The 24,760-nt window shown below is 55.0% G+C and overlaps 1 protein-coding gene across 1 annotated transcript in view; it reads right to left on the bottom strand.

Annotated features, from left to right (window-relative positions):
* Positions 1–24,760, bottom strand: part of ZMYM3 (zinc finger MYM-type containing 3) — a 61,155-nt gene that overhangs the window by 13,143 nt on the left and 23,252 nt on the right. Inside the window, exons 7-19 of the mRNA XM_073600794.1 lie at positions 23,733–23,945; positions 18,084–18,234; positions 16,251–16,366; positions 11,626–11,712; positions 11,388–11,538; positions 9,827–9,999; positions 5,617–5,791; positions 5,037–5,098; positions 4,707–4,866; positions 3,203–3,318; positions 2,577–2,748; positions 2,275–2,421; positions 764–858 (exon numbers count right to left, since the gene is read on the bottom strand). Of these exons, the coding sequence (XP_073456895.1) occupies positions 764–858; positions 2,275–2,421; positions 2,577–2,748; positions 3,203–3,318; positions 4,707–4,866; positions 5,037–5,098; positions 5,617–5,791; positions 9,827–9,999; positions 11,388–11,538; positions 11,626–11,712; positions 16,251–16,366; positions 18,084–18,234; positions 23,733–23,945 (1,818 nt within the window). The remainder of the gene's footprint in view (positions 1–763; positions 859–2,274; positions 2,422–2,576; positions 2,749–3,202; positions 3,319–4,706; positions 4,867–5,036; positions 5,099–5,616; positions 5,792–9,826; positions 10,000–11,387; positions 11,539–11,625; positions 11,713–16,250; positions 16,367–18,083; positions 18,235–23,732; positions 23,946–24,760) is intronic.

The following is a 24,760-nucleotide window of genomic DNA, read 5'->3' as shown; positions in this document are numbered from 1 at the left end:
GCAGACATAATACAGGAGATGATCAGAGACTGCAGACATAGTACAGGAGATGGTCAGAGACTGCAGACATAATACAGGAGATGATCAGAGACTGCAGACATAATACAGGAGATGATCAGAGACTGCAGACATAATACAGGAGATGATCAGAGACTGCAGACATAATACAGGAGATGATCAGAGACTGCAGACATAGTACAGGAGATGATCAGAGACTGCAGACATAATACAGGAGATGATCAGAGACTGCAGACATAATACAGGAGATGATCAGAGACTGCAGACATAATACAGGAGATGATCAGAGACTGCAGACATAGTACAGGAGATGATCAGAGACTGCAGACATAGTACAGGAGATGATCAGAGACTGCAGACATAGTACAGGAGATGGTCAGAGACTGCAGACATAGTACAGGAGATGATCAGAGACTGCAGACATGATACAGGAGATGATCAGAGACTGCAGACATAGTACAGGAGATGATCAGAGACTGCAGACATAATACAGGAGATGATCAGAGACTGCAGAAATGCTATAGAAATTGTTGGAGACTGGGGACATGGGACGGCTAGAGATGAAAACTTCAACAAGGCAATAGGGAAAGTGCAGAGAGTGTCTGAAGGGGCTGTGACGGCCTTAATAAAAGTGGGAAAAGGCGGCACTCTGCCCTGATCCGCAGGCTGGGCACCAGGACTGTAGGAAATGAAGAATCCACATTATGACATCACAGTGTAGGAACCAATCCTCAGATATACTCACTTTCTTCACCACCTTCGGGGTATCTTGTTCTTGCGCTTCATCCGCCAGGCCGCAGTCAAACAAGTAATCCACGCTCTGATTGGCATCGGTCGTATCTGCCAAACACAAAAGGTGACAATTTCAATCACGGTAAAACCGCGGGCCTTACGTGGCCAGATTCACGCACTGCCTGGAATGATGGGAAGAGAAGCGGTTGCTCCAACTTCTACAATCTGTGATTCTCAGGCTTACAGAAGGAAGAATTACCGGAGCTGCTATACAGCGCAAGAAATGTGTCAGTTCCTCACAAACGATCACCGCCTATGTCCAGAGACGCCTCCCAAATAAAGTGGTCACCCCCCCCCCCCCCAATAAAGTGGTCACCCAGTATGTCAGAGTGGATTTTCCTAAGAAATTTACGTCTTTGTGTATTCCTAAATCTCTCCTGCAATGTTCATCATTTGCTGTAAACTACGCGGCAGTCCTGGCAGTTTCCTCTTTCAAAACTGACCACACCAAGCGCAGATCTGTGTGGTCAGTTTGTGTTACTCTGGCTTTGTCGCTTGGCAAAAAGGACGCTGTCCTAGATCCTGTATCTCACATAGTCAACTACCACCACTCCCGCGGTGTCCCTGGAGGCAGGGACTACCTACAGCGTGCTTGTAGGACACCCCCTATGGGACATGACGGACTCAGGCTCCTGGATTGGGTGGGGGGTGAACTCCACGGGGGGGGCACCACCACTTGGGTTTCAACGCAGCATTGTCCACACACTACAGGAAGTCAGGAGTGCGATGGATTTCGCAGAGGGTAATCCCTTATCATGCCCCATTTGGTTATACTGATGAGGATTCTCCCCCCTCGCTCTTTCTGCGCTTAGTTCTGTTTTATGCCAAGAAATCTAAAGCTATGCTTTGTAAATCTCAAGCTCCCCCTATGGTGGCAATATGGCTCAGAAGAAGAAGAAGAAGAAGAAGAAGAAGAAGAAGAAGAAGAAGAAGAAGAAGAAGAACTAGAAGAAGAAGAAGAAGAAGAAGAAGTAGAAGAAGAAGAAGAAGAACTAGAAGAACTAGAAGAAGAAGAAGAAGTAGAAGAACTAGAAGAAGAACTAGAAGAAGAACAAGAAGAAGAAGAACAAGAAGAAGAAGAACAAGAAGAACAAGAAGAACAAGAAGAACAAGAAGAACAAGAAGAACAAGAAGAAGAAGAAGAAGAAGAAGAAGAAGAAGAAGAAGAAGAACTAGAACTAGAAGAAGAACTAGAAGAAGAAGAAGAAGAACTAGAAGAAGAAGAAGAAGAACTAGAAGAAGAACTAGAACTAGAACTAGAACTAGAAGAAGAAGAAGAAGAAGAAGAAGAAGAAGAAGAAGAACAAGAAAGAAAGAAGAAAGGAAGAAGAAGAAGGAGGAGTTTATATTTCTTTACTTGTAATGTTTTTCAAAAGACAATATATAGGACATGTGCATTTATTTCAGGGATGGGCAGCATTTTTTTTCTCTCCAGTCTAGAAATGTTTAATGAAAAGGAATTACTTTTTGGGAAGTCGGCCTCCAGATCGTGTCCGGGTTCTTCCAGAACGTTTGCCATTTTAACAGCCATAGCGAGAACATCATCCCGAGAGGGACCGAATATATCGCAGTCTTCTAGAAGGTTCTCTGCGCTCTGGTCACTGGAAAGCTCTGCAAAATACACAGCCGAGGCTTAGAATAAAATACAACAACACAAACATGATTTATAATCACATACAAAAGAAACACAATATATAATGTATAATAAAATACAACACACCCAACGTAATGTATAATCCTATCAGAGGAAACCCTTCCCGTCTTACCGCACAGGTCGGAGGTTTTGTCGAGTTCCTCGGCTTCAGCGATCATTTCAGCCATGGCCAGGATGTCGGCTTCCAGGGGGTTGGAGGGGATTTTAGCTTTCAGCTCTTCAATGGTTTCCACGATTTTGTCTGTGCTCTCCAGAGTGGTGGGAAGCAGCAGAGGTACAGGCACCTAACAAAGGGGGAGGGGGGACATCAGTTAAAGCTTCACTCCATGTAGGACCCCCATACATGCAAGCCAATGTGTCTGTGCTAATCGAGCGCATTCAAAGACGACTCTTGTTCCCCTCCCCCCACCACTAACGATCAGTTGGGATTGGCTCCTGATTAGGAAAGCACTGACAGCCAATCGCAGGGGGCATATGATCTCCAAACCTTTTCACCACCCTCAGGTATACAGACCCTTTTTTAAAGAGATGCCAGGGCTGGGTGGGAAGGGGGTTAAAGTAACGGGGGAAAAAAATATACAAAAAAGAATCCCCCAAAATGTATCAGTCCCATAGAAAAAAAAAGTAAGGAAAAAAATAGATAAATTGACAAGTCACAAAATAAACAACAACAAAAAAAAAAGTCAGTAAAAAGGAAAAAAACAAAAAAAAACCAGTGAAGAAAAATGGCGGACTTACCGGAAACGGCATAGAGAAGGGAACAGGCACTTTTTGAGAGTATAAATTCATGGGTATTGGCACAAAGATGGGCACCGGAATGGGCAGAACGATGACCTGCGGCTTCCAATCCTCCTCTATGGAAGAAATGAAAGAAAATCAATTACCACATCCGATCAGACGGGCTTCGTATGAATATCGATCGTGTGCTGTGAGATCGATCACACTCCCAGGCTATAAAGCTCATCTGCAGCCAATCTCTCCAGGAAGCTCCTCCCCACTTTTTCTATTCTGCCCTCCCCTCCCCCTGTTGCATTTGCTCTGTGTTTGCATTAGAGAGCCGAGTGCCAAGACCTGAATTTGAGGATAAATTGCTCCACAGTGCCTGCTTCTATGGAGGTCAGTTGCTGCAAAGTTTATTTACTTGGTAAAATCCGCACATACAGTGCCCTGAAAAAGTATTCATACCCCTTGAAATTCCCCACATTTTCTCATGTTACAACCAAAAACATAAATGTATTTTTTGGGGATTTTATGTGATAGACCAACACAAAGTGTCACATAATTGTGAAGTGGAAGGAAAATGATAAATGATCCAAATAAATATGTGAAAAGTGTGTGTGTGTGTGTCGCCCCCCGGAGTCAATACTTTGTAGAACCCCCTTTCTCTACAAGTATATCTGTCCTATGGGGACACAGGCGTTATATCTGTCCTATGGGGACACACATGTTATATCTGTCCTATGGGGACACACATGTTATATCTGTCCTATGGGGACACACACAGTATATCTGTCCTATGGGGACACACACAGTATATCTGTCCTATGGGGACACACACAGTATATCTGTCCTATGGGGACACACACAGTATATCTGTCCTATGGGGACACACACGTTATATCTGTCCTATGGGGACACACACGTTATATCTGTCCTATGGGGACACACACATTATATCTGTCCTATGGGAACACACACGTTATATCTGTCCTATGGGGACACACACATTATATCTGTCCTATGGGGACACACACGTTATATCTGTCCTATGGGGACACACACGTTATATCGGTCCTATGGGGACACACACATTATATCTGTCCTATGGGGACACACACAGTATATCTGTCCTATGGGGACACACACAGTATATCTGTCCTATGGGGACACACACAGTATATCTGTCCTATGGGGACACACACAGTATATCTGTCCTATGGGGACACACACAGTATATCTGTCCTATGGGGACACACACAGTATATCTGTCCTATGGGGACACACACAGTATATCTGTCCTATGGGGACACACACATTATATCTGTCCTATGGGGACACACACGTTATATCTGTCCTATGGGGACACAGGCGTTATATCTGTCCTATGGGGACACAGGCGTTATATCTGTCCTATGGGGACACACACATTATATCTGTCCTATGGGGACACACACATTATATCTGTCCTATGGGGACACAGGCGTTATATCTGTCCTATGGGGACACACGCTCATACACTTGCCTGTCTGACAATCTTTACTTTTGGTTTCCACTCGACAGGACACCCCACGATTCTGCATGAGGGGTTTGCACATCACCGCCTTGTTTTTGCGCGGGACGGTGGGGCTGGTTGGCGGAGTAGGAGCGGAGGCCGCCTGTGGTGATTGTGGTTTTGGTGAAGCCTACAAGAAAAAAAAAAAAAAGACACACAATTTACAATGTTTCTTTTTTAGTATTAGAATTGTTTCAGACAATTGCAGTATAAGACAGAGAAAGGTACGTGATGTTGGTAGTCGGGACATGACGGGACTTCAGACACATCATTGTGTTTTATGTAGGCAGTGATACTCACCGGACTATTCTCCGTTGTTTTCGGCTGTGAATTTGGTGTTGTTTTGGTTCCTACACTTTGACCTGTAGAATGGATATATATATATATACTCGTTATTATATCACTCAGCACAGATCTATGTATACAGTAGTGGGGGGCAAGTGGGGCTTGATCAGCCGCTTTACCCCGGGTTCCTCCAAAGGATGCTGGGAGTCTGATGAGCTGTGAGAATGTAAGAGGGCACCCCCACCAATGGTAAGGGGGCACCCCTCCCCTCCAATGTAAGGGGGCATTCCACCTGCCAATCTAAGGGGGCACCCCTCCCTGCCAATGTAAAGAGGCATTCTATCAGCCAATGTAAGGGGGCACCCCTCCCCACCAACATGAGGGGGCATTCCACCTGCCAATCTAAGGGGGAACCCCTCCCTGCCAATGTAAAGAGGCATTTTATCCGCCAGTGTAAGGGGGCACCCCTCCCCGCAAACATGAGGGGGCATTCCACCCGCCAATCTAAGGGGGTACCCTTCCCTGCCAATGTAAAGAGCTAATCTACCCATCACTCTCACATCTTGGTAATGGCCAACACCCCCGTCCCGCTTACCTTTCTTACTATGAAGCAAACTTTCGGGCCCCTTCTGTGTGTCGAGATTCGGCTGATTTTGCTGACTGTAGAAACGTAACAGACATTGCTGATTGCAGAAATGTTTGATCTCCCCTCTCCAGTGAATGGTCTCCACCAATTTTCCCTGCCGCTTGCAGGCGTGACACCTTGCTGCCTGCGGAGACACAGAACACACCATGGTCAGGGGGGCTTCTCTCCACACACCTCCATGGGATGGGCAAAAGCAGCTCAGAGCCGATCGATGGAGCTTTGCGGGTCAGAGGTCAGCCGCAGGTCAGAGGAAGGTCAGCCGCAGGTCAGAGGAAGGTCAGCCGCAGGTCAGTCACCTGTCCCTGAATTCTAAATGATCTCAGAAGCAGCTCAAAACGTCAAATTTAAGAATGAGAGAGCGCTGCATTCACCCGGGACAAACCCGATGTATTTACAACATGACTTCCCGTCCCAGCCTCCCCTATAGACACGCCCTCCCATCCCAGCCTCCCCTATAGACACGCCCTCCCATCCCAGCCTCCCCTATAGACACGCCCTCCCATCCCAGCCTCCCCTATAGACACGCCCTCCCATCCCAGCCTCCCCTATAGACACGCCCTGCCGTCCCAGCCTCTCCTATAGACACGGCCTTCTGTCCCAGCCCCTCCTACAGACACGCCCCCCGTCCCAGCCCCTCCTACAGACACACCCTCCCGTCCCAGCCTCCCCTATAGACACGCCCTCCCGTCCCAGCCTCCCCTATAGACACGCCCTCCCACCCCAGCCTCTGCTACAGACACGGCCTCCCGCCCCAGCCTCCCCTATAGACATGCCCTCCCGTCCCAGCCTCCCCTATAGACACGCCCTCCCACCCCAGCCTCTCCTATAGACACGGACCCCCATCCCAGCCTCTCCTATAGACACGCCCCCCCGCCCCAGCCTCCCCTATAGACACGCCCTCCCGTCCCAGCCTCACCTATAGACACGCCCTCCCGTCCCAGCCTCTCCTATAGACACAGACCCCCGTCCCAGCCCCTCCTACAGACACGCCCTCCCGTCCCAGCCCCTCCTACAGACACGCCCTCCCGTCCCAGCCCCTCCTACAGACACGCCCTCCCGTCCCAGCCTCTCCTATAGACACGCCCTCTCGTCCCAGCCTCTCCTATAGACACGCCCTCCCGTCCCAGCCTCTCCTATAGACACGCCCTCTCGTCCCAGCCTCTCCTATAGACACGCCCTCCCGTCCCAGCCCCACCTACAGACACGCCCTCCCGTCCCAGCCCCTCCTACAGACACACCCTCCCGTCCCGGCCTCCCCTATAGACACGCCCTACCGTCCCGGCCTCTCCTACAGACACGGCCTCCCGTCCCGGCCTCCCCTATAGACACGCCCTCCCGTCCCAGCCTCTCCTACAGACACGCCCTCCCGTCCCAGCCTCCCCTATAGACACGCCCTCCCACCCCAGCCTCTGCTACAGACACGGCCTCCCGCCCCAGCCTCCCCTATAGACATGCCCTCCCGTCCCAGCCTCTCCTATAGACACGGACCCCCGTCCCAGCCTCTCCTATAGACACGCCCCCCCGTCCCAGCCTCTCCTATAGACACGGACCCCCGTCCCAGCCTCTCCTATAGACACGCCCCCCCGCCCCAGCCTCCCCTATAGACACGCCCTCCCGTCCCAGCCTCTCCTACAGACACGCCCTCCCATAGACACGGACCCCCGTCCCAGCCTCTCCTACAGACACGGACCCCCGTCCCAGCCTCTCCTATAGACACGGACCCCCGTCCCAACCTCTCCTATAGACACGGACCCCCGTCCCAGCCTCTCCTATAGACACGGACCCCCGTCCCAGCCTCTCCTATAGACACGGACCCCCGTCCCAGCCTCTCCTACAGACACGCCCTCCCATAGACACGCCCTCCCGTCCCAGCCTCTCCTATAGACACGGACCCCCGTCCCAGCCTCTCCTATAGACACGCCCCCCCGTCCCAGCCTCTCCTATAGACACGGACCCCCGTCCCAGCCTCTCCTATAGACACGCCCCCCCGCCCCAGCCTCCCCTATAGACACGCCCTCCCGTCCCAGCCTCTCCTACAGACACGCCCTCCCATAGACACGGACCCCCGTCCCAGCCTCTCCTATAGACACGCCCCCCCGTCCCAGCCTCTCCTATAGACACGGACCCCCGTCCCAGCCTCTCCTATAGACACGCCCCCCGCCCCAGCCTCCCCTATAGACACGCCCTCCCGTCCCAGCCTCTCCTACAGACACGCCCTCCCATAGACACGGACCCCCGTCCCAGCCTCTCCTACAGACACGGACCCCCGTCCCAGCCTCTCCTATAGACACGGACCCCCGTCCCAGCCTCTCCTATAGACACGGACCCCCGTCCCAGCCTCTCCTATAGACACGGACCCCCGTCCCAGCCTCTCCTATAGACACGGACCCCCGTCCCAGCCTCTCCTACAGACACGCCCTCCCATAGACACGCCCTCCCGTCCCAGCCTCTCCTATAGACACGGACCCCCGTCCCAGCCTCTCCTATAGACACGGACCCCCGTCCCAGCCTCTCCTATAGACACGGACCCCCGTCCCAGCCTCTCCTATAGACACGGACCCCCGTCCCAGCCTCTCCTACAGACACGGCCTCCCGTCCCAGCCTCTCCTATAGACACGCCCTCCCGTCCCAGCCTCTCCTATAGACACGCCCTCCCGTCCCAGCTTCTCCTATAGACACGCCCTCCCGTCCCAGCTTCTCCTATAGACACGCCCTCCCGTCCCAGCCTCTCCTATAGACACGCCCCCCCGCCCCAGCCTCCCCTATAGGCACGCCCTCCCGTCCCAGCCTCTCCTACGGACACGCCCTCCCGTCCCAGCCTCTCCTATAGACACGGCCCCCTCATCTCAGCCTCTCCTATAGACACGCCCTCCTGTCCCAGCCTCTCCTACAGACACGCCCTCCCGTCCCAGCCTCTCCTATAGACACGCCCTCCCGTCCCAGCCTCTCCTACAGACACGCCCTCCCGTCCCAGCCTCTCCTATAGACACGGCCCCCTCGTCCCAGCCTCTCCTACAGACACGCCCTCCCGTCCCAGCCTCTCCTATAGACACGGCCCCCTCGTCCCAGCCTCTCCTACAGACACGCTCTCCCGTCCCAGCCTCTCCTATAGACACGGCCCCCTCGTCCCAGCCTCTCCTACAGACACGCCCTCCCGTCCCAGCCTCTCCTATAGACACGCCCTCCCGTCCCAGCCTCTCCTATAGACACGCCCTCCCGTCCCAGCCTCTCCTATAGACACGGCCCCCCGTCCCAGCCTCTCCTATAGACACGGCCTCCCGTCCCAGCCTCTCCTACAGACACTGCCCCCTCGTCCCAGCCTCTCCTACAGACACGCCCTCCCGTCCCAGCCTCTCCTATAGACACGGCCCCCTCGTCCCAGCCTCTCCTACAGACACGCCCTCCCGTCCCAGCCTCTCCTATAGACACGGCCCCCTCGTCCCAGCCTCTCCTACAGACACGCCCTCCCGTCCCAGCCTCTCCTATAGACACGGCCCCCTCGTCCCAGCCTCTCCTACAGACACGCCCTCCCGTCCCAGCCTCTCCTATAGACACGCCCTCCCGTCCCAGCCTCTCCTATAGACACGGCCCCCTCGTCCCAGCCTCTCCTACAGACACGCTCTCCCGTCCCAGCCTCTCCTATAGACACGGCCCCCTCGTCCCAGCCTCTCCTACAGACACGCCCTCCCGTCCCAGCCTCTCCTATAGACACGCCCTCCCGTCCCAGCCTCTCCTATAGACACGCCCTCCCGTCCCAGCCTCTCCTATAGACACGGCCCCCCGTCCCAGCCTCTCCTATAGACACGGCCTCCCGTCCCAGCCTCTCCTACAGACACGCCCTCCCGTCCCAGCCTCTCCTATAGACACGGCCCCCTCGTCCCAGCCTCTCCTACAGACACGCCCTCCCGTCCCAGCCTCTCCTATAGACACGGCCCCCTCGTCCCAGCCTCTCCTACAGACACGCCCTCCCGTCCCAGCCTCTCCTATAGACACGGCCCCCTCGTCCCAGCCTCTCCTACAGACACGCCCTCCCGTCCCAGCCTCTCCTATAGACACGGCCCCCTCGTCCCAGCCTCTCCTACAGACACGCCCTCCCGTCCCAGCCTCTCCTATAGACACGCCCTCCCGTCCCAGCCTCTCCTATAGACATGAAGCGTACCTTGAAGTACCACAGCAGGTACTTGCTCTTGCATTCTTCACTACAGAAGTCCCATGTGCTGCCGTCCAGTTCCTCGGTGACGGCGCGCTGGCAGGTCTGAGAACAATACGTACAGGTTATACAGCACAGGCCCAGGTTCTTGGTAAAGTCTTGTTTGTAAAGCAGCACACAACCTGCGGAACGAGGAAAACCAGGGTCACTATGGAGACCGACAGAGACTAAAACGGTCACAATTGATTTACACATATCAAAGACCCTCCTACAAAGTCATACAAGACCCCCCAAAATCCCCCCCCTTCCTACCCAAATCTATCACTTCCTGTACATAAAGGATGCCGGAAGATCTTTATTGTTTTCTTCATCTCCAGATAGCAGCTGTGAAAACTCCGAATAGAAAAATCAGACTTTTCCCTCCCCGGCTGAGGAGAAATGAATCCGGCCAATGGGGAGATCTCTATGACCAAGTCCTGTTTGGGTGAAATGCATCAGTGCGAGTAGTAGGGTCTCGGGGCGGATCTCCAGTGTTCTTTGTCCAGAATGATAAAGTTTAATTCGTGTGGAGGTCGTCTGCGTTAGACAACCCCCAGATTTGTACAGAGGAGAAATACAGCCAACCAATGAGCCGCAGATTACAAACTGTGCACAAAAACAACGCTCTGCGAGGAAGGACAGGTCCCTGCCCCCAGTGTAAACAAACCCCAATGTGGGCACATCACCTGTCCACCAGCTGAGTGTAAAAAAATTCCAATGTGGGAACATCACGTGTCCCTCAGCTGAGTGTAAACAAACCCCAATGTGGGAACATCACGTGTCCCTCAGCTGAGTGTAAACAAACCCCAATGTGGGAACATCACGTGTCCCTCAGCTGAGTGTAAACAAACCCCAATGTGGGAACATCACCTGTCCACCAACTGAGCATAAACAAACCCCAATGTGGGAACATCACCTGTCCGCCAGCTGAGTGTAAACAAATCCCAATATGGGAACATCACCTATCCGCCAGCTGAGGGTAAACAAACATGCAGTGATGGACCTCCTAGGTAGGAAACCACCTGTCCGCCAGCTGAGTGTAAGCATGCAGTGATGGGACCCCCTAGATAGGAGACCACCTGTCTGCTAGCTGAGCGTAAACAAACATGCGGTGATGAACCCCCTAGGTAGGGCATCACCTGTCCGCCAGCTGAGTGTAAGCAAACATGTGGTGCCTGTCAACAGAATGTAAACATGCAGTGATGGGGCCCCCTAGGTAGGACATTGCCTGCCCGGCAGCTGAGTGTAAACATACATGTGGTGATGGACCCCCTAGGTAGGAGACCACCTGTCCACCAGCTGAGTGTAAACAAACATGCAGTGATGGATCCCCAAGTAGGAGACCACCTGTCCCTCAGCTGAGTGTAAACATACATGTGGTGATGGACCCCTTAGGTAGGACATCACCTGTTTGCCAGCTGAGTGTAAACAAATGGTGATGAGACCTTAGAAGAGAGAAGCTCCTTTCTGGACACCTGGAGGAGCCCTGAACTTAGTAATAAATTTGGATCTGCTTTGAGGAGGGCGTTACCTTCACTGCAGAAGTTCTTCTCTACACCAGAAAAGCGGATCTTTTCATGAAGAAGTTTCTCCTGTTTGCAGTATTCACACTGAGACACGACCCCGTGGAGGCGCTTGTAATCATCACAGCAATCCTTACAACAGAACTGGTAGACGTGATCCTGGAGGTGGAGAGGAGACACAATTCTCATACAAGCTCATCGCCAGCACCCCCCCCCCCTCCCCCGACATTCCCGGAAAGAACTTACCTGCCAATCTAAGATCTCCGGCTTCCCGGTGAACATATTGTGGCAATAGTGACAGTTGAGGTGGATTCCACCCTCTGGACTGGTGCGCTGGGGGAGGAAGACATCAAACACAAGTCACACACAGAGCAATATAAATCAATGGTGGGCAGGTATGACACCTCCATCACTTCTGTATTCTAAGGTCACTTCTATACAGATTTGGGGGAGGGGTTCTGGTTTACCTGAAATAACGAGCATCCAGGTAAGGTCAGATACATTCATAAGACGTAATGAGGGTGATCGATCAATTCTGTCACACAGCCAGGAGCAGATCAGACCCATCATCCATTCATGCCCCGGGTTCACCGGGAGACCAGTGTCCGCTCCCGCCCCCCGGGGTCACTGGGAGACCAGTGTCCGCTCCCGCCCCCCCCGGGGTCACTGGGAGACCAGTGTCTGCTCCCGCCCCCCCCCCCCCCCCCCGGGTCACTGGGAGACCAGTGTCCGCTCCCGCCCCCCCCGGGGTCACTGGGAGACCAGTGTCCGCTCCCGCCCCCCCGGGGTCACTGGGAGACCAGTGTCCGCTCCCGCCCCCCCCGGGGTCACTGGGAGACCAGTGTCCGCTCCCGCCCCCCCGGGGTCACTGGGAGACCAGTGTCCGCTCCCGCCCCCCCGGGGTCACTGGGAGACCAGTGTCCGCTCCCCGCCCCCCCGGGGTCACTGGGAGACCAGTGTCCGCTCCCGCCCCCCCCCGGGTCACTGGGAGACCAGTGTCCGCTCCCGCCCCCCCGGGGTCACTGGAGAGACCAGTGTCCGCTCCCGCCCCCCCGGGGTCACTGGGAGACCAGTGTCCGCTCCCGCCCCCCCCCCGGGTCACTGGGAGACCAGTGTCCGCTCCCGCCCCCCCGGGGTCACTGGGAGACCAGTGTCCGCTCCCGCCCCCCCGGGGTCACTGGGAGACCAGTGTCCGCTCCCGCCCCCCGGGGTCACTGGGAGACCAGTGTCCGCTCCCGCCCCCCCGGGGTCACTGGGAGACCAGTGTCCGCTCCCGCCCCCCCGGGGTCACTGGGAGACCAGTGTCCGCTCCCGCCCCCCCGGGGTCACTGGGAGACCAGTGTCCGCTCCCGCCCCCCCAGGGTCACTGGGAGACCAGTGTCCGCTCCTGCCCCCGGGGTCACTGGGAGACCAGTGTCCGCTCCTGCCCCCGGGGTCACTGGGAGACCAGTGTCTGCTCCCGCCCCCCCGGGGTCACTGGGAGACCAGTGTCTGCTCCCGCCCCCCCGGGGTCACTGGGAGACCAGTGTCCGCTCCCGCCCCCGGGGTCACTGGGAGACCAGTGTCCGCTCCTGCCCCCGGGGTCACTGGGAGACCAGTGTCCGCTCCCGCCCCGGGGTCACTGGTCCAACATCCCCACTGTACCTTCTTATTCACCAATATAATTATGCCAACATTGACTTCAGTGGGAGAAGATGTGATCTCAGACTCCCAGTCTGTCCCACCCACTGAGCACAATTCACACTGAATGATGGGAATTGTAGTTTTTTTTCCGTTAGCGCCGCACAGCGAGCGGGAGTGATGTTGCTGCTTAATTCCTCCTCTGGGTGCCCCAACTGGCTTCAGAAGGTGGACAAACTGGGGGGCCAACTGGCCTCAGAAGGTGACAAACTGGGGGGCCAACTGGTCTCAGAAGGTGGACAAACTGGGGGTCCAACTGGCCTCAGAAGGTGGACAAACTGGGGGGCCAACTGGCCTCAGAAGGTGGACAAACTGGGGGGCAAACTGGCCTCAGAAGGTGGACAAACTGGCCTCAGAAGGTGGACAAACTGGCCTCAGAAGGTGGACAAACTGGCCTCAGAAGGTGGACAAACTGGCCTCAGAAGGTGGACAAACTGGCCTCAGAAGGTGGACAAACTGGCCTCAGAAGGTGGACAAACTGGCCTCAGAAGGTGGACAAACTGGCCTCAAAAGGTGGACAAACTGGCCTCAAAAGGTGGACAAACTGGCCTCAAAGGTGGACAAACTGGCCTCAAAAGGTGGACAAACTGGCCTCAAAGGTGGACAAACTGGCCTCAAAAGGTGGACAAACTGGCCTCAAAAGGTGGACAAACTGGCCTCAAAAGGTGGACAAACTGGCCTCAAAAGGTGGACAAACTGGCCTCAAAAGGTGGACAAACTGGCCTCAAAAGGTGGACAACTGGCCTCAAAAGGTGGACAAACTGGCCTCAAAAGGTGGACAAACTGGCCTCAAAAGGTGGACAAACTGGCCTCAAAGGTGGACAAACTGGCCTCAGAAGGTGGACAAACTGGCCTCAGAAGGTGGACAAACTGGCCTCAGAAGGTGGACAAACTGGCCTCAGAAGGTGGACAAACTGGCCTCAGAAGGTGGACAAACTGGCCTCAGAAGGTGGACAAACTGGCCTCAGAAGGTGGACAAACTGGCCTCAGAAGGTGGACAAACTGGCCTCAGAAGGTGGACAAACTGGCCTCAGAAGGTGGACAAACTGGCCTCAGAAGGTGGACAAACTGGCCTCAGAAGGTGGACAAACTGGCCTCAAAAGGTGGACAAACTGGCCTCAAAAGGTGGACAAACTGGCCTCAAAAGGTGGACAAACTGGCCTCAAAAGGTGGACAAACTGGCCTCAAAAGGTGGACAAACTGGCCTCAAAAGGTGGACAAACTGGCCTCAAAAGGTGGACAAACTGGCCTCAAAAGGTGGACAAACTGGCCTCAAAAGGTGGACAAACTGGCCTCAAAAGGTGGACAAACTGGCCTCAAAAGGTGGACAAACTGGCCTCAAAAGGTGGACAAACTGGCCTCAAAAGGTGGACAAACTGGCCTCAAAAGGTGGACAAACTGGCCTCAAAAGGTGGACAAACTGGCCTCAAAAGGTGGACAAACTGGCCTCAGAAGGTGGACAAACTGGCCTCAGAAGGTGGACAAACTGGCCTCAGAAGGTGGACAAACTGGCCTCAGAAGGTGGACAAACTGGCCTCAGAAGGTGGACAAACTGCCTCAGAAGGTGGACAAACTGGCCTCAGAAGGTGGACAAACTGGCCTCAGAAGGTGGACAAACTGGCCTCAGAAGGTGGACAAACTGGCCTCAGAAGGTGGACAAACTGGCCTCAGAAGGTGGACAAACTGGCCTCAGAAGGTGGACAAACTGGCCTCAGAAGGTGGACAAACTGGCCTCAGAAGGTGGAAAAACTGCCAGAGGTGGACAACTGCCAGAAGGTGGACAAACTGGCCTCAGAAGGTGGACAAACTGGCCTCAGAAGGTGGACAAACTGGCCTCAGAAGGTGGACAAACTGGCCTCAGAAGGTGGACAAACTGGCCTCAGAAGGTGGACAAACTGGCCTCAGAAGGTGGACAAACTGGCCTCAGAAGGTGGACAAACTGGCCTCAGAAGGTGGACAAACTGGCCTCAGAAGGTGGACAAACTGGCCTCAGAAGGTGGACAAACTGGCCTCAGAAGGTGGACAAACTGGCCTCAAAAGGTGGACAAACTGGCCTCAAAAGGTGGACAAACTGGCCTCAAAAGGTGGACAAACTGGCCTCAAAAGGTGGACAAACTGGCCTCAAAAGGTGGACAAACTGGCCTCAAAAGGTGGACAAACTGGCCTCAAAAGGTGGACAAACTGGCCTCAAAAGGTGGACAAACTGGCCTCAAAAGGTGGACAAACTGGCCTCAAAAGGTGGACAAACTGGCCTCAGAAGGTGGACAAACTGGCCTCAGAAGGTGGACAAACTGGCCTCAGAAGGTGGACAAACTGGCCTCAGAAGGTGAACAAACTGGGGGGCCAACTGGCCTCAGAAGGTGGACAAACTGGGGGGCCAACTGGCCTCAGAAGGTGGACAAACTGGCCTCAGAAGGTGGACAAACTGGCCTCAGAAGGTGGACAAACTGGCCTCAGAAGGTGGACAAACTGGCCTCAGAAGGTGGACAAACTGGCCTCAGAAGGTGGACAAACTGGCCTCAGAAGGTGGACAAACTGGCCTCAGAAGGTGGACAAACTGGGGGGCCAACTGGCCTCAGAAGGTGGACAAACTGGGGGGCCAACTGGCCTCATAAGGTGGACAAACTGGGGGGCCAACTGGCCTCATAAGGTGGACAAACTGGGGGGCCAACTGGCCTCATAAGGTGGACAAACTGGGGGGCCAACTGGCCTCATAAGGTGGACAAACTGGGGGGGACACGCCGCCCTCAGAAGGGGGGCACGCCGCCCTCAGAAGGGGGACACGCCGCCCTCAGAAGGGGGACACGCCGCCCTCAGAAGGGGGACACGCCGCCCTCAGAAGGGGGACACGCCGCCCTCAGAAGGGGGACACGCCGCCCTCAGAAGGGGGACACGCCGCCCTCAGAAGGGGGACACGCCGCCCTCAGAAGGGGGACACGCCGCCCTCAGAAGGGGGACACGCCGCCCTCAGAAGGGGGACACACTGCTTGGATAATGAGATGCGGTGTGATTGGTGTCTTTGCAGACTGGAGATTTGCGGCACATAGTAGAACGTTTCTCTAGTAGAAGTCATGACTCGGCACACAAGAAGAGAACAGGCCTGGAGGTGCAGGAAGTCCGGGATCTTCCTTTCTATGTGTATATAAGAAGATCCGTGTCTGTGCTCACCTCTCATACTCCATGGAACTCACCTGGAACTTTGTCCAGCAGCTGGGACTGCAGAACTGGTAGACCACGCGCTCCGTCTTGTTATAATAAGCCGGTTCAGACAAAGAGCGCCGACATAGGCTGCAGGGACGTGCGGGACCTGCCGAGAGGGAACAATACAGAATATTAGGGTGTCAGCCTAGAACCCCCCCGTGGTGGTGCTTGGTGAAGCTCAGAACCGATCTGCATGGGCTGCCCTGATGTTAACCTCTTTCCCAGACAGTCTTATTAGTACAGTGACAGTGTATATTTTGTAGCACTGATCGCTGTATTGGCGTCACTGGTTCCCACAAAGTGTCAGTTAAGTGTCCGATTTGTCCGCTGCATTATCGTAATTTTTTTTTTTTCAAAATTGACGCTTTGTTTATAGCGCAAAAAAAAAAAAAAAAAAAAAAAAAGCAAAAGCAGAGGTGATCAAATACCACCCAAAGAAAATGATTTGTGGGGGAAAAAAAAAAAAAAGACGACACATTTTATTTGGGATCAGCATCACACAACGGCGCAATTGTCAGTTAAAGTGATTGTAAAGGATTGTTTTTATTTTTTTTTAAAAAAACAACAAACATCTCACACTTCCCTCCACTGAGCAGCTCATTTTGCACAGAGTGGCCCCTGAACAGCGACTGCTGGGGTCCCCCGGCGGCTCCTCCTCTTATCAGGTAACCCCCCAGGAGAAGCGCTCTCCCGGGGGGGGGGGGGTTACCTTGCAGGCGCGCTCCCGAGTCCAGCATTTGCGTCCAAAGCACTTTCCCTGACTTAGTTGGGGTAGGCGGAACACTTTGGTGAGGGTGGGTCAGCCACGCCTCTTGACCTCTGGGGACACGCCTGCTGACCTTTGGAGGAGGTCCCTATTCCAATCCCTGAGTCCTAACCTTGTTCTTCAAGGGGAAGCCCCAACCCTCTAGCCAATGGCTGCGCTGCCATTAATCTATCCAATCAAGAGCCGAAAACCCCGGGGCAAAGGAAAACGCCGCCAGGTGAAGTTCCAGGGCTCAGTTAAGTAAAACTGGTGGGGGGGGGGCAGGTATTGTTTCACCTTAATGCACAGGATGCACGAGTGTTTACAACCCCTTTAATGCAATGCAGTGCTGTAAAGCAAAAAAATGGCCTGGTCATGAAGGAGGGTGGGGGGTAAAATCTTCCAGAGGCCAAGTGGTTAAAAGGGTTGTAAACCCTCAAGGTTTGCATTCTATGCATTAAGGTAACCCCCCCCCCCCCCCCCCGGGCACCCCCACCGGGCACCCCCACATTTTACTTACCTGAACCCGATCTTTCCAGTGACGGGGCTGAGCGCACCCGCTCCAGCCGCTGTCTTGGGTCCTGATTGGATTGATAGCAGCGCAGCCATTGGCTCCTTCTGCTGTCAATCAAAACCAATGACGCGGGAGCGGGGGGGGGGGTCCTGCTGTCTGTGTCAATGGAAGCAGCAGCAAAACACGGGAGCGCCCCCTCGAGATAAAGCAATTCTCCCGACGGGGCACTTGAGAAGAGGAGGAGCCAGGAGCGCCGCTGAGGGACCCCAGAAGAGGAGGATCGGGGGCCGCTCTGTGCAAAACCAACTGCACAGAGGGGGGAAGTATAACATGTTTGTTTAAAAAAAAAACACAAAAACCTTTACATATCTCTTAAAGGAGAAGTCTCGGCATACGTAGAAGGCAGGCAGCGCTTTGTCCTGGATTCATGTATTAGAATGGATTGTGCGCCCTCCCCCCATCCCTGCTCCACCATACTGATCAGTGGGGGGGCAGACCACCTGACCAGCTCTGATCGACAGCGCTCGCACACATCCCTGATCCCTGATTGGACGGCGCTCTCACCTGTCAGTCCGGACTGTTTGACTTTGTGTGAAGTGATGCAGCAGATGGAACAGAAGAGACCGGTGCGCCCGTTCTTGTCCACGTTGGAGAGCATCTCAAAGTTCTTACAAAGCGTTTTGCAGTACATACACGGGAAGACCTTGGTGTTTTTCTGGAACAGACAGAGAGAACACATCACCGAAAAAAGTCACCAAAAGTCTAAGTGTAAAACTTTGTGTGTCCGGGAGGGGAAATTAGAGGTGTAGAGGATCTGTGCTAAGAGGAGTGTTTTTTTTTTTTTTTTTTTGGGGGGGGGGTGGTGTGGAAGCATTCGGGTGGCAGTACAGATATGTGAAGGGGGGCAGTGCTGTGGGGGTGATATGTGAAGGGGGGCAGTGCTGTGGGGGTGATATGTGAAGGGGGGCAGTGCTGTGGGGGTGATATGTGAAGGGGGCAGTGCTGTGGGGGTGATATGTGAAGGGGGGCAGTGCTGTGGGGGTGATATGTGAAGGGGGGCAGTGCTGTGGGGGTGATATGTGAAGGGGGCAGTGCTGTGGGGGTGATATGTGAAGGGGGCAGTGCTGTGGGGGTGATATGTGAAGGGGGGCAGTGCTGTGGGGTTATATGTGAAGGGGGGCAGTGCTGTGGGGTTATATGTGAAGGGGGGCAGTGCTGTGGGGTTATATGTGAAGGGGGGCAGTGCTGTGGGGTTATATGTGAAGGGGGGCAGTGCTGTGGGGTTATATGTGAAGGGGGGCAGTGCTGTGGGGGTGATATGTGAAGGGGGGCAGTGCTGTGGGGGTTATATGTGAAGGGGGGCAGTGCTGTGGGGGTGATATGTGAAGGGGGGCAGTGCTGTGGGGGTGATATGTGAAGGGGGCAGTGCTGTGGGGGTGATATGTGAAGGGGGCAGTGCTGTGGGGGTTATATGTGAAGGGGGCAGTGCTGTGGGGGTGATATGTGAAGGGGGGCAGTGCTGTGGGGTTATATGTGAAGGGGGGCAGTGCTGTGGGGTTATATGTGAAGGGGGGCAGTGCTGTGGGGGTGATATGTGAAGGGGGGCAGTGCTGTGGGGGTGATATGTGAAGGGGGGCAGTGCTGTGGGGTTATATGTGAAGGGGGGCAGTGCTGTGGGGTTATATGTGAAGGGGGGCAGTGCTGTGGGGTTATATGTGAAGGGGGGCAGTGCTGTGGGGGTGATATGTGAAGGGGGGCAGTGCTGTGGGGGTGATATGTGAAGGGGGGCAGTGCTGTGGGGGTGATATGTGAAGGGGGGCAGTGCTGTGGGGGTGATATGTGAAGGGGGCAGTGCTGTGGGGGTGATATGTGAAGGGGGGCAGTGCTGTGGGGGTGATATGTGAAGGGGGGCAGTGCTGTGGGGGTGATATGTGAAGGGGGGCAGTGCTGTGGGGTTATATGTGAAGGGGGGCAGTGCTGTGGGGGTTATATGTGAAGGGGGGCAGTGCTGTGGGGTTATATGTGAAGGGGGGCAGTGCTGTGGGGTTATATGTGAAGGGGGGCAGTGCTGTGGGGGTGATATGTGAAGGGGGGCAGTGCTGTGGGGGTGATATGTGAAGGGGGGCAGTGCTGTGGGGGTGATATGTGAAGGGGGGCAGTGCTGTGGGGGTGATATGTGAAGGGGGGCAATGCTGTGGGGGTGATATGTGAAGGGGGGCAGTGCTGTGGGGGTGATATGTGAAGGGGGCAGTGCTGTGGGGGTGATATGTGAAGGGGGCAGTGCTGTGGGGGTTATATGTGAAGGGGGGCAGTGCTGTGGGGGTGATATGTGAAGGGGGGCAGTGCTGTGGGGGTGATATGTGAAGGGGGGCAGTGCTGTGGGGGTGATATGTGAAGGGGGGCAGTGCTGTGGGGTTATATGTGAAGGGGGGCAGTGCTGTGGGGGTGATATGTGAAGGGGGGCAGTGCTGTGGGGTTATATGTGAAGGGGGGCAGTGCTGTGAGGTTATATGTGAAGGGGGGCAGTGCTGTGGGGTTATATGTGAAGGGGGGCAGTGCTGTGGGGTGATATGTGAAGGGGGGCAGTGCTGTGAGGGTGATATGTGAAGGGGGGCAGTGCTGTGAGGGTGATATGTGAAGGGGGCAGTGCTGTGGGGGTGATATGTGAAGGGGGGCAGTGCTGTGAGGGTGATATGTGAAGGGGGGCAGTGCTGTGAGGGTGATATGTGAAGGGGGCAGTGCTGTGGGGGTGATATGTGAAGGGGGGCAGTGCTGTGGGGTTATATGTGAAGGGGGGCAGTGCTGTGGGGTTATATGTGAAGGGTGGCAGTGCTGTGGGGGTGATATGTGAAGGGGGGCAGTGCTGTGGGGGTTATATGTGAAGGGGGGCAGTGCTGTGGGGGTGATATGTGAAGGGGGGCAGTGCTGTGGGGGTGATATGTGAAGGGGGGCAGTGCTGTGGGGGTGATATGTGAAGGGGGCAGTGCTGTGGGGGTGATATGTTGCTGTGGGGGTGATATGTGAAGGGGGGCAGTGCTGTGGGGGTGATATGTGAAGGGGGGCAGTGCTGTGGGGTTATATGTGAAGGGGGGCAGTGCTGTGGGGTTATATGTGAAGGGGGGCAGTGCTGTGGGGGTGATATGTGAAGGGGGGCAGTGCTGTGGGGGTGATATGTGAAGGGGGGCAGTGCTGTGGGGTTATATGTGAAGGGGGGCAGTGCTGTGGGGTTATATGTGAAGGGGGGCAGTGCTGTGGGGTTATATGTGAAGGGGGGCAGTGCTGTGGGGTTATATGTGAAGGGGGGCAGTGCTGTGGGGGTGATATGTGAAGGGGGGCAGTGCTGTGGGGGTGATATGTGAAGGGGGCAGTGCTGTGGGGGTGATATGTGAAGGGGGGCAGTGCTGTGGGGGTGATATGTGAAGGGGGGCAGTGCTGTGGGGGTGATATGTGAAGGGGGGCAGTGCTGTGGGGTTATATGTGAAGGGGGGCAGTGCTGTGGGGGTTATATGTGAAGGGGGGCAGTGCTGTGGGGTTATATGTGAAGGGGGGCAGTGCTGTGGGGTTATATGTGAAGGGGGGCAGTGCTGTGGGGTTATATGTGAAGGGGGGCAGTGCTGTGGGGTTATATGTGAAGGGGGGCAGTGCTGTGGGGGTGATATGTGAAGGGGGGCAGTGCTGTGGGGGTGATATGTGAAGGGGGCAGTGCTGTGGGGGTTATATGTGAAGGGGGGCAGTGCTGTGGGGGTGATATGTGAAGGGGGGCAGTGCTGTGGGGGTGATATGTGAAGGGGGGCAGTGCTGTGGGGGTGATATGTGAAGGGGGGCAGTGCTGTGGGGGTGATATGTGAAGGGGGGCAGTGCTGTGGGGGTGATATGTGAAGGGGGGCAGTGCTGTGGGGTTATATGTGAAGGGGGGCAGTGCTGTGGGGGTGATATGTGAAGGGGGGCAGTGCTGTGGGGTTATATGTGAAGGGGGGCAGTGCTGTGAGGTTATATGTGAAGGGGGGCAGTGCTGTGAGGTTATATGTGAAGGGGGGCAGTGCTGTGGGGTTATATGTGAAGGGGGGCAGTGCTGTGAGGGTGATATGTGAAGGGGGCAGTGCTGTGAGGGTGATATGTGAAGGGGGCAGTGCTGTGGGGGTGATATGTGAAGGGGGGCAGTGCTGTGAGGGTGATATGTGAAGGGGGGCAGTGCTGTGGGGGTGATATGTGAAGGGGGGCAGTGCTGTGGGGTTATATGTGAAGGGGGGCAGTGCTGTGGGGGTGATATGTGAAGGGGGGCAGTGCTGTGAGGGTGATATGTGAAGGGGGGCAGTGCTGTGGGGGTGATATGTGAAGGGGGGCAGTGCTGTGGGGTTATATGTGAAGGGGGGCAGTGCTGTGGGGGTGATATGTGAAGGGGGGCAGTGCTGTGAGGGTGATATGTGAAGGGGGGCAGTGCTGTGAGGGTGATATGTGAAGGGGGGCAGTGCTGTGAGGGTGATATGTGAAGGGGGGCAGTGCTGTGAGGGTGATATGTGAAGGGGGGCAGTGCTGTGGGGGTGATATGTGAAGGGGGGCAGTGCTGTGGGGGTGATATGTGAAGGGGGGCAGTGCTGTGGGGGTGATATGTGAAGGGGGGCAGTGCTGTGGGGGTGATATGTGAAGGGGGGCAGTGCTGTGGGGGTGATATGTGAAGGGGGGCAGTGCTGTGGGGTTATATGTGAAGGGGGGCAGTGCTGTGGGGGTGATATGTGAAGGGGGGCAGTGCTGTGAGGGTGATATGTGAAGGGGGGCAGTGCTGTGAGGGTGATATGTGAAGGGGGGCAGTGCTGTGAGGGTGATATGTGAAGGGGGGCAGTGCTGTGGGGGTGATATGTGAAGGGGGGCAGTGCTGTGGGGGTGATATGTGAAGGGGGGCAGTGCTGTGGGGGTGATATGTGAAGGGGGGCAGTGCTGTGGGGGTGATATGTGAAGGGGGGCAGTGCTGTGGGGGTGATATGTGAAGGGGGGCAGTGCTGTTGGGGTGAGATGTGAAGGGGGGCAGTGCTGTTGGGGTGAGATGTGAAGGGGGGCAGTGCTGTGGGGGTGATATGTGAAGGGGGGCAGTGCTGTGGGGGTGATATGTGAAGGGGGGCAGTGCTGTGAGGGTGATATGTGAAGGGGGGCAGTGCTGTTGGGGTGAGATGTGAAGGGGGGCAGTGCTATGGGGGGGGGATGCAACATGTTCATGAAAGTGAACTTATCCTTTAACCCTTTCACAGCCAGAGCTGTTTTTGCACACATTTAAAAAATAATTTTAGGCCCACCGATTAAATAAAACCCCCCCATACATTTTCTGAAAGCAGACACCCTAGAGAATAAAATAGCGCTAGTTTCAATTTTAATAAAAGCAAAATTTCAGTAAAGAAAAAAAAAAAAAAACAAACAAAAAAAAAAACACATTAAACTTCCTTTTTTAGGGGGCAAAATAAAACATGTCAGTACCCTATACTTTCCATAGGCAACACTTTAAAAGCCCCCTATAGGTCATCAGTTTAGCATTATGGAGGTGGTCTGGTCCTAGAATTATCACTCTCACTCCGGCGTCCGGTGATATGTAACATGCAGATCGCAATCAATTTTTTTAAGCGCAGACGCCGTATGCGTTCACATTTGTACATGCATACAGTATATGGGGTGGGCTCAGTTTTTTTATTTTTATTTGGGGGGGGGGGGGGGGGGATTTTATGTGCTTGGGTGTAACTTTAATTTTTGTACAATTAAAAAATATATATTTTTTTACTTCCCTTTTTTCCTCCATTAGAGGACAAAAAGTCCCTTAAGTGATGATTTTCTTTTTTGGCGACAGGTTCTCTTTAAATGAGAACATCCAGGGGTCTAAAAGACCCCCAATGTCTCCCAGGCCCCCCCCCCCCGGGGCTCCACTGAATAGAATAGAATGCACATCGCACTGCATTACATGTGTTCCCGGCCTCCGGGGGAAACCACCAACGAGGACCCGGAAGTGACATCACAACAACTAAAAGGGGGCGGAGAGCAGACGTGTTTCTCCTCTACCCGGCTATGCCGGTCCCGGGCCCACAGACGGGCATACAGAGCCCGGGATACATAGCGGGGAGCATTCAGGTGGGCAGTCCAGGCTCCAGGATGACACTTTCTTGTTGCCATGGCGACCTGACGCCTGGAGTTTGTCGCCCCCTGGCTTAGGCACGGATGAGATCGGACACTCACCTTTTTGTAGTTGTTCAGACAGGCGGCATTACAGAAGCGCTTCTGCTGGCCCTCGTGGAAGAGGTACTCCAGGGGCAGGCCTTTGTTGTAGATGTAAATACCACAGTTGTCACAGCAGTTGGTTTTCAGGCCTTTTGTGGCACGGAATTTGGTGAAGCACGTGTCGCTGCACAGCCGGTGAACCACGCTGCCATTGCTGACCTCATGCTGGATCTGAGGGGGGGAGAAATCACATCAAGTACAAAACAGTAATCTGTACAATATAAATAGAATACAATTGTGCTACTTGCTACAGCGGCACACTTGCTGTGCCCGGGCACTCCCTACAGCGCCACACTCGCTGTGCCCGGGCACTCCCTACAGCGCCACACTCGCTGTGCCCGGGCACTCCCTACAGCGCCACACTTGTTGTGCCCGGGCACTCCCTACAGCGCCACACTTGCGGTGCCCGGGCACTCCCTACAGCGCCACACTCGCTGTGCCCGGGCACTCCCTACAGCGCCACACTCGCTGTGCCCGGGCACTCCCTACAGCGGCACACTTGCTGTGCCCGGGCACTCCCTACAGCGCCACACTCGCTGTGCCCGGGTACTCCCTACAGCGCCACACTCGCTGTGCCCGGGCACTCCCTACAGCGCCACACTTGCTGTGCCCGGGCACTCCCTACAGCGCCACACTCGCTGTGCCCGGGCACTCCCTACAGCGCCACACTTGCTGTGCCCGGGCACTCCCTACAGCGCCACACTCGCTGTGCCTGGGCACTCCCTACAGCGCCACACTTGTTGTGCCCGGGAACTCCCTACAGCACCACGCTTGCTGTGCCCGGGCACTCCCTACAGCGCCACACTCGCTGTGCCTGGGCACTCCCTACAGCGCCACACTTGTTGTGCCCGGGAACTCCCTACAGCGCCACACTTGCTGTGCCCGGGCACTCCCTACAGCGCCACACTTGCTGTGCCCGGGCACTCCCTACAGCGCCACACTTGCTGTGCCCGGGCACTCCCTACAGCGGCACACTTGCTGTGCCC

Source organism: Aquarana catesbeiana, linkage group LG09 (assembly GCF_042186555.1).
Source record: "Aquarana catesbeiana isolate 2022-GZ linkage group LG09, ASM4218655v1, whole genome shotgun sequence".
NCBI lineage: Eukaryota > Metazoa > Chordata > Amphibia > Anura > Ranidae > Aquarana > Aquarana catesbeiana.
Note: the sequence above shows the minus strand (reverse complement) of the source record. Positions and strands in the feature narration are given on the sequence as shown.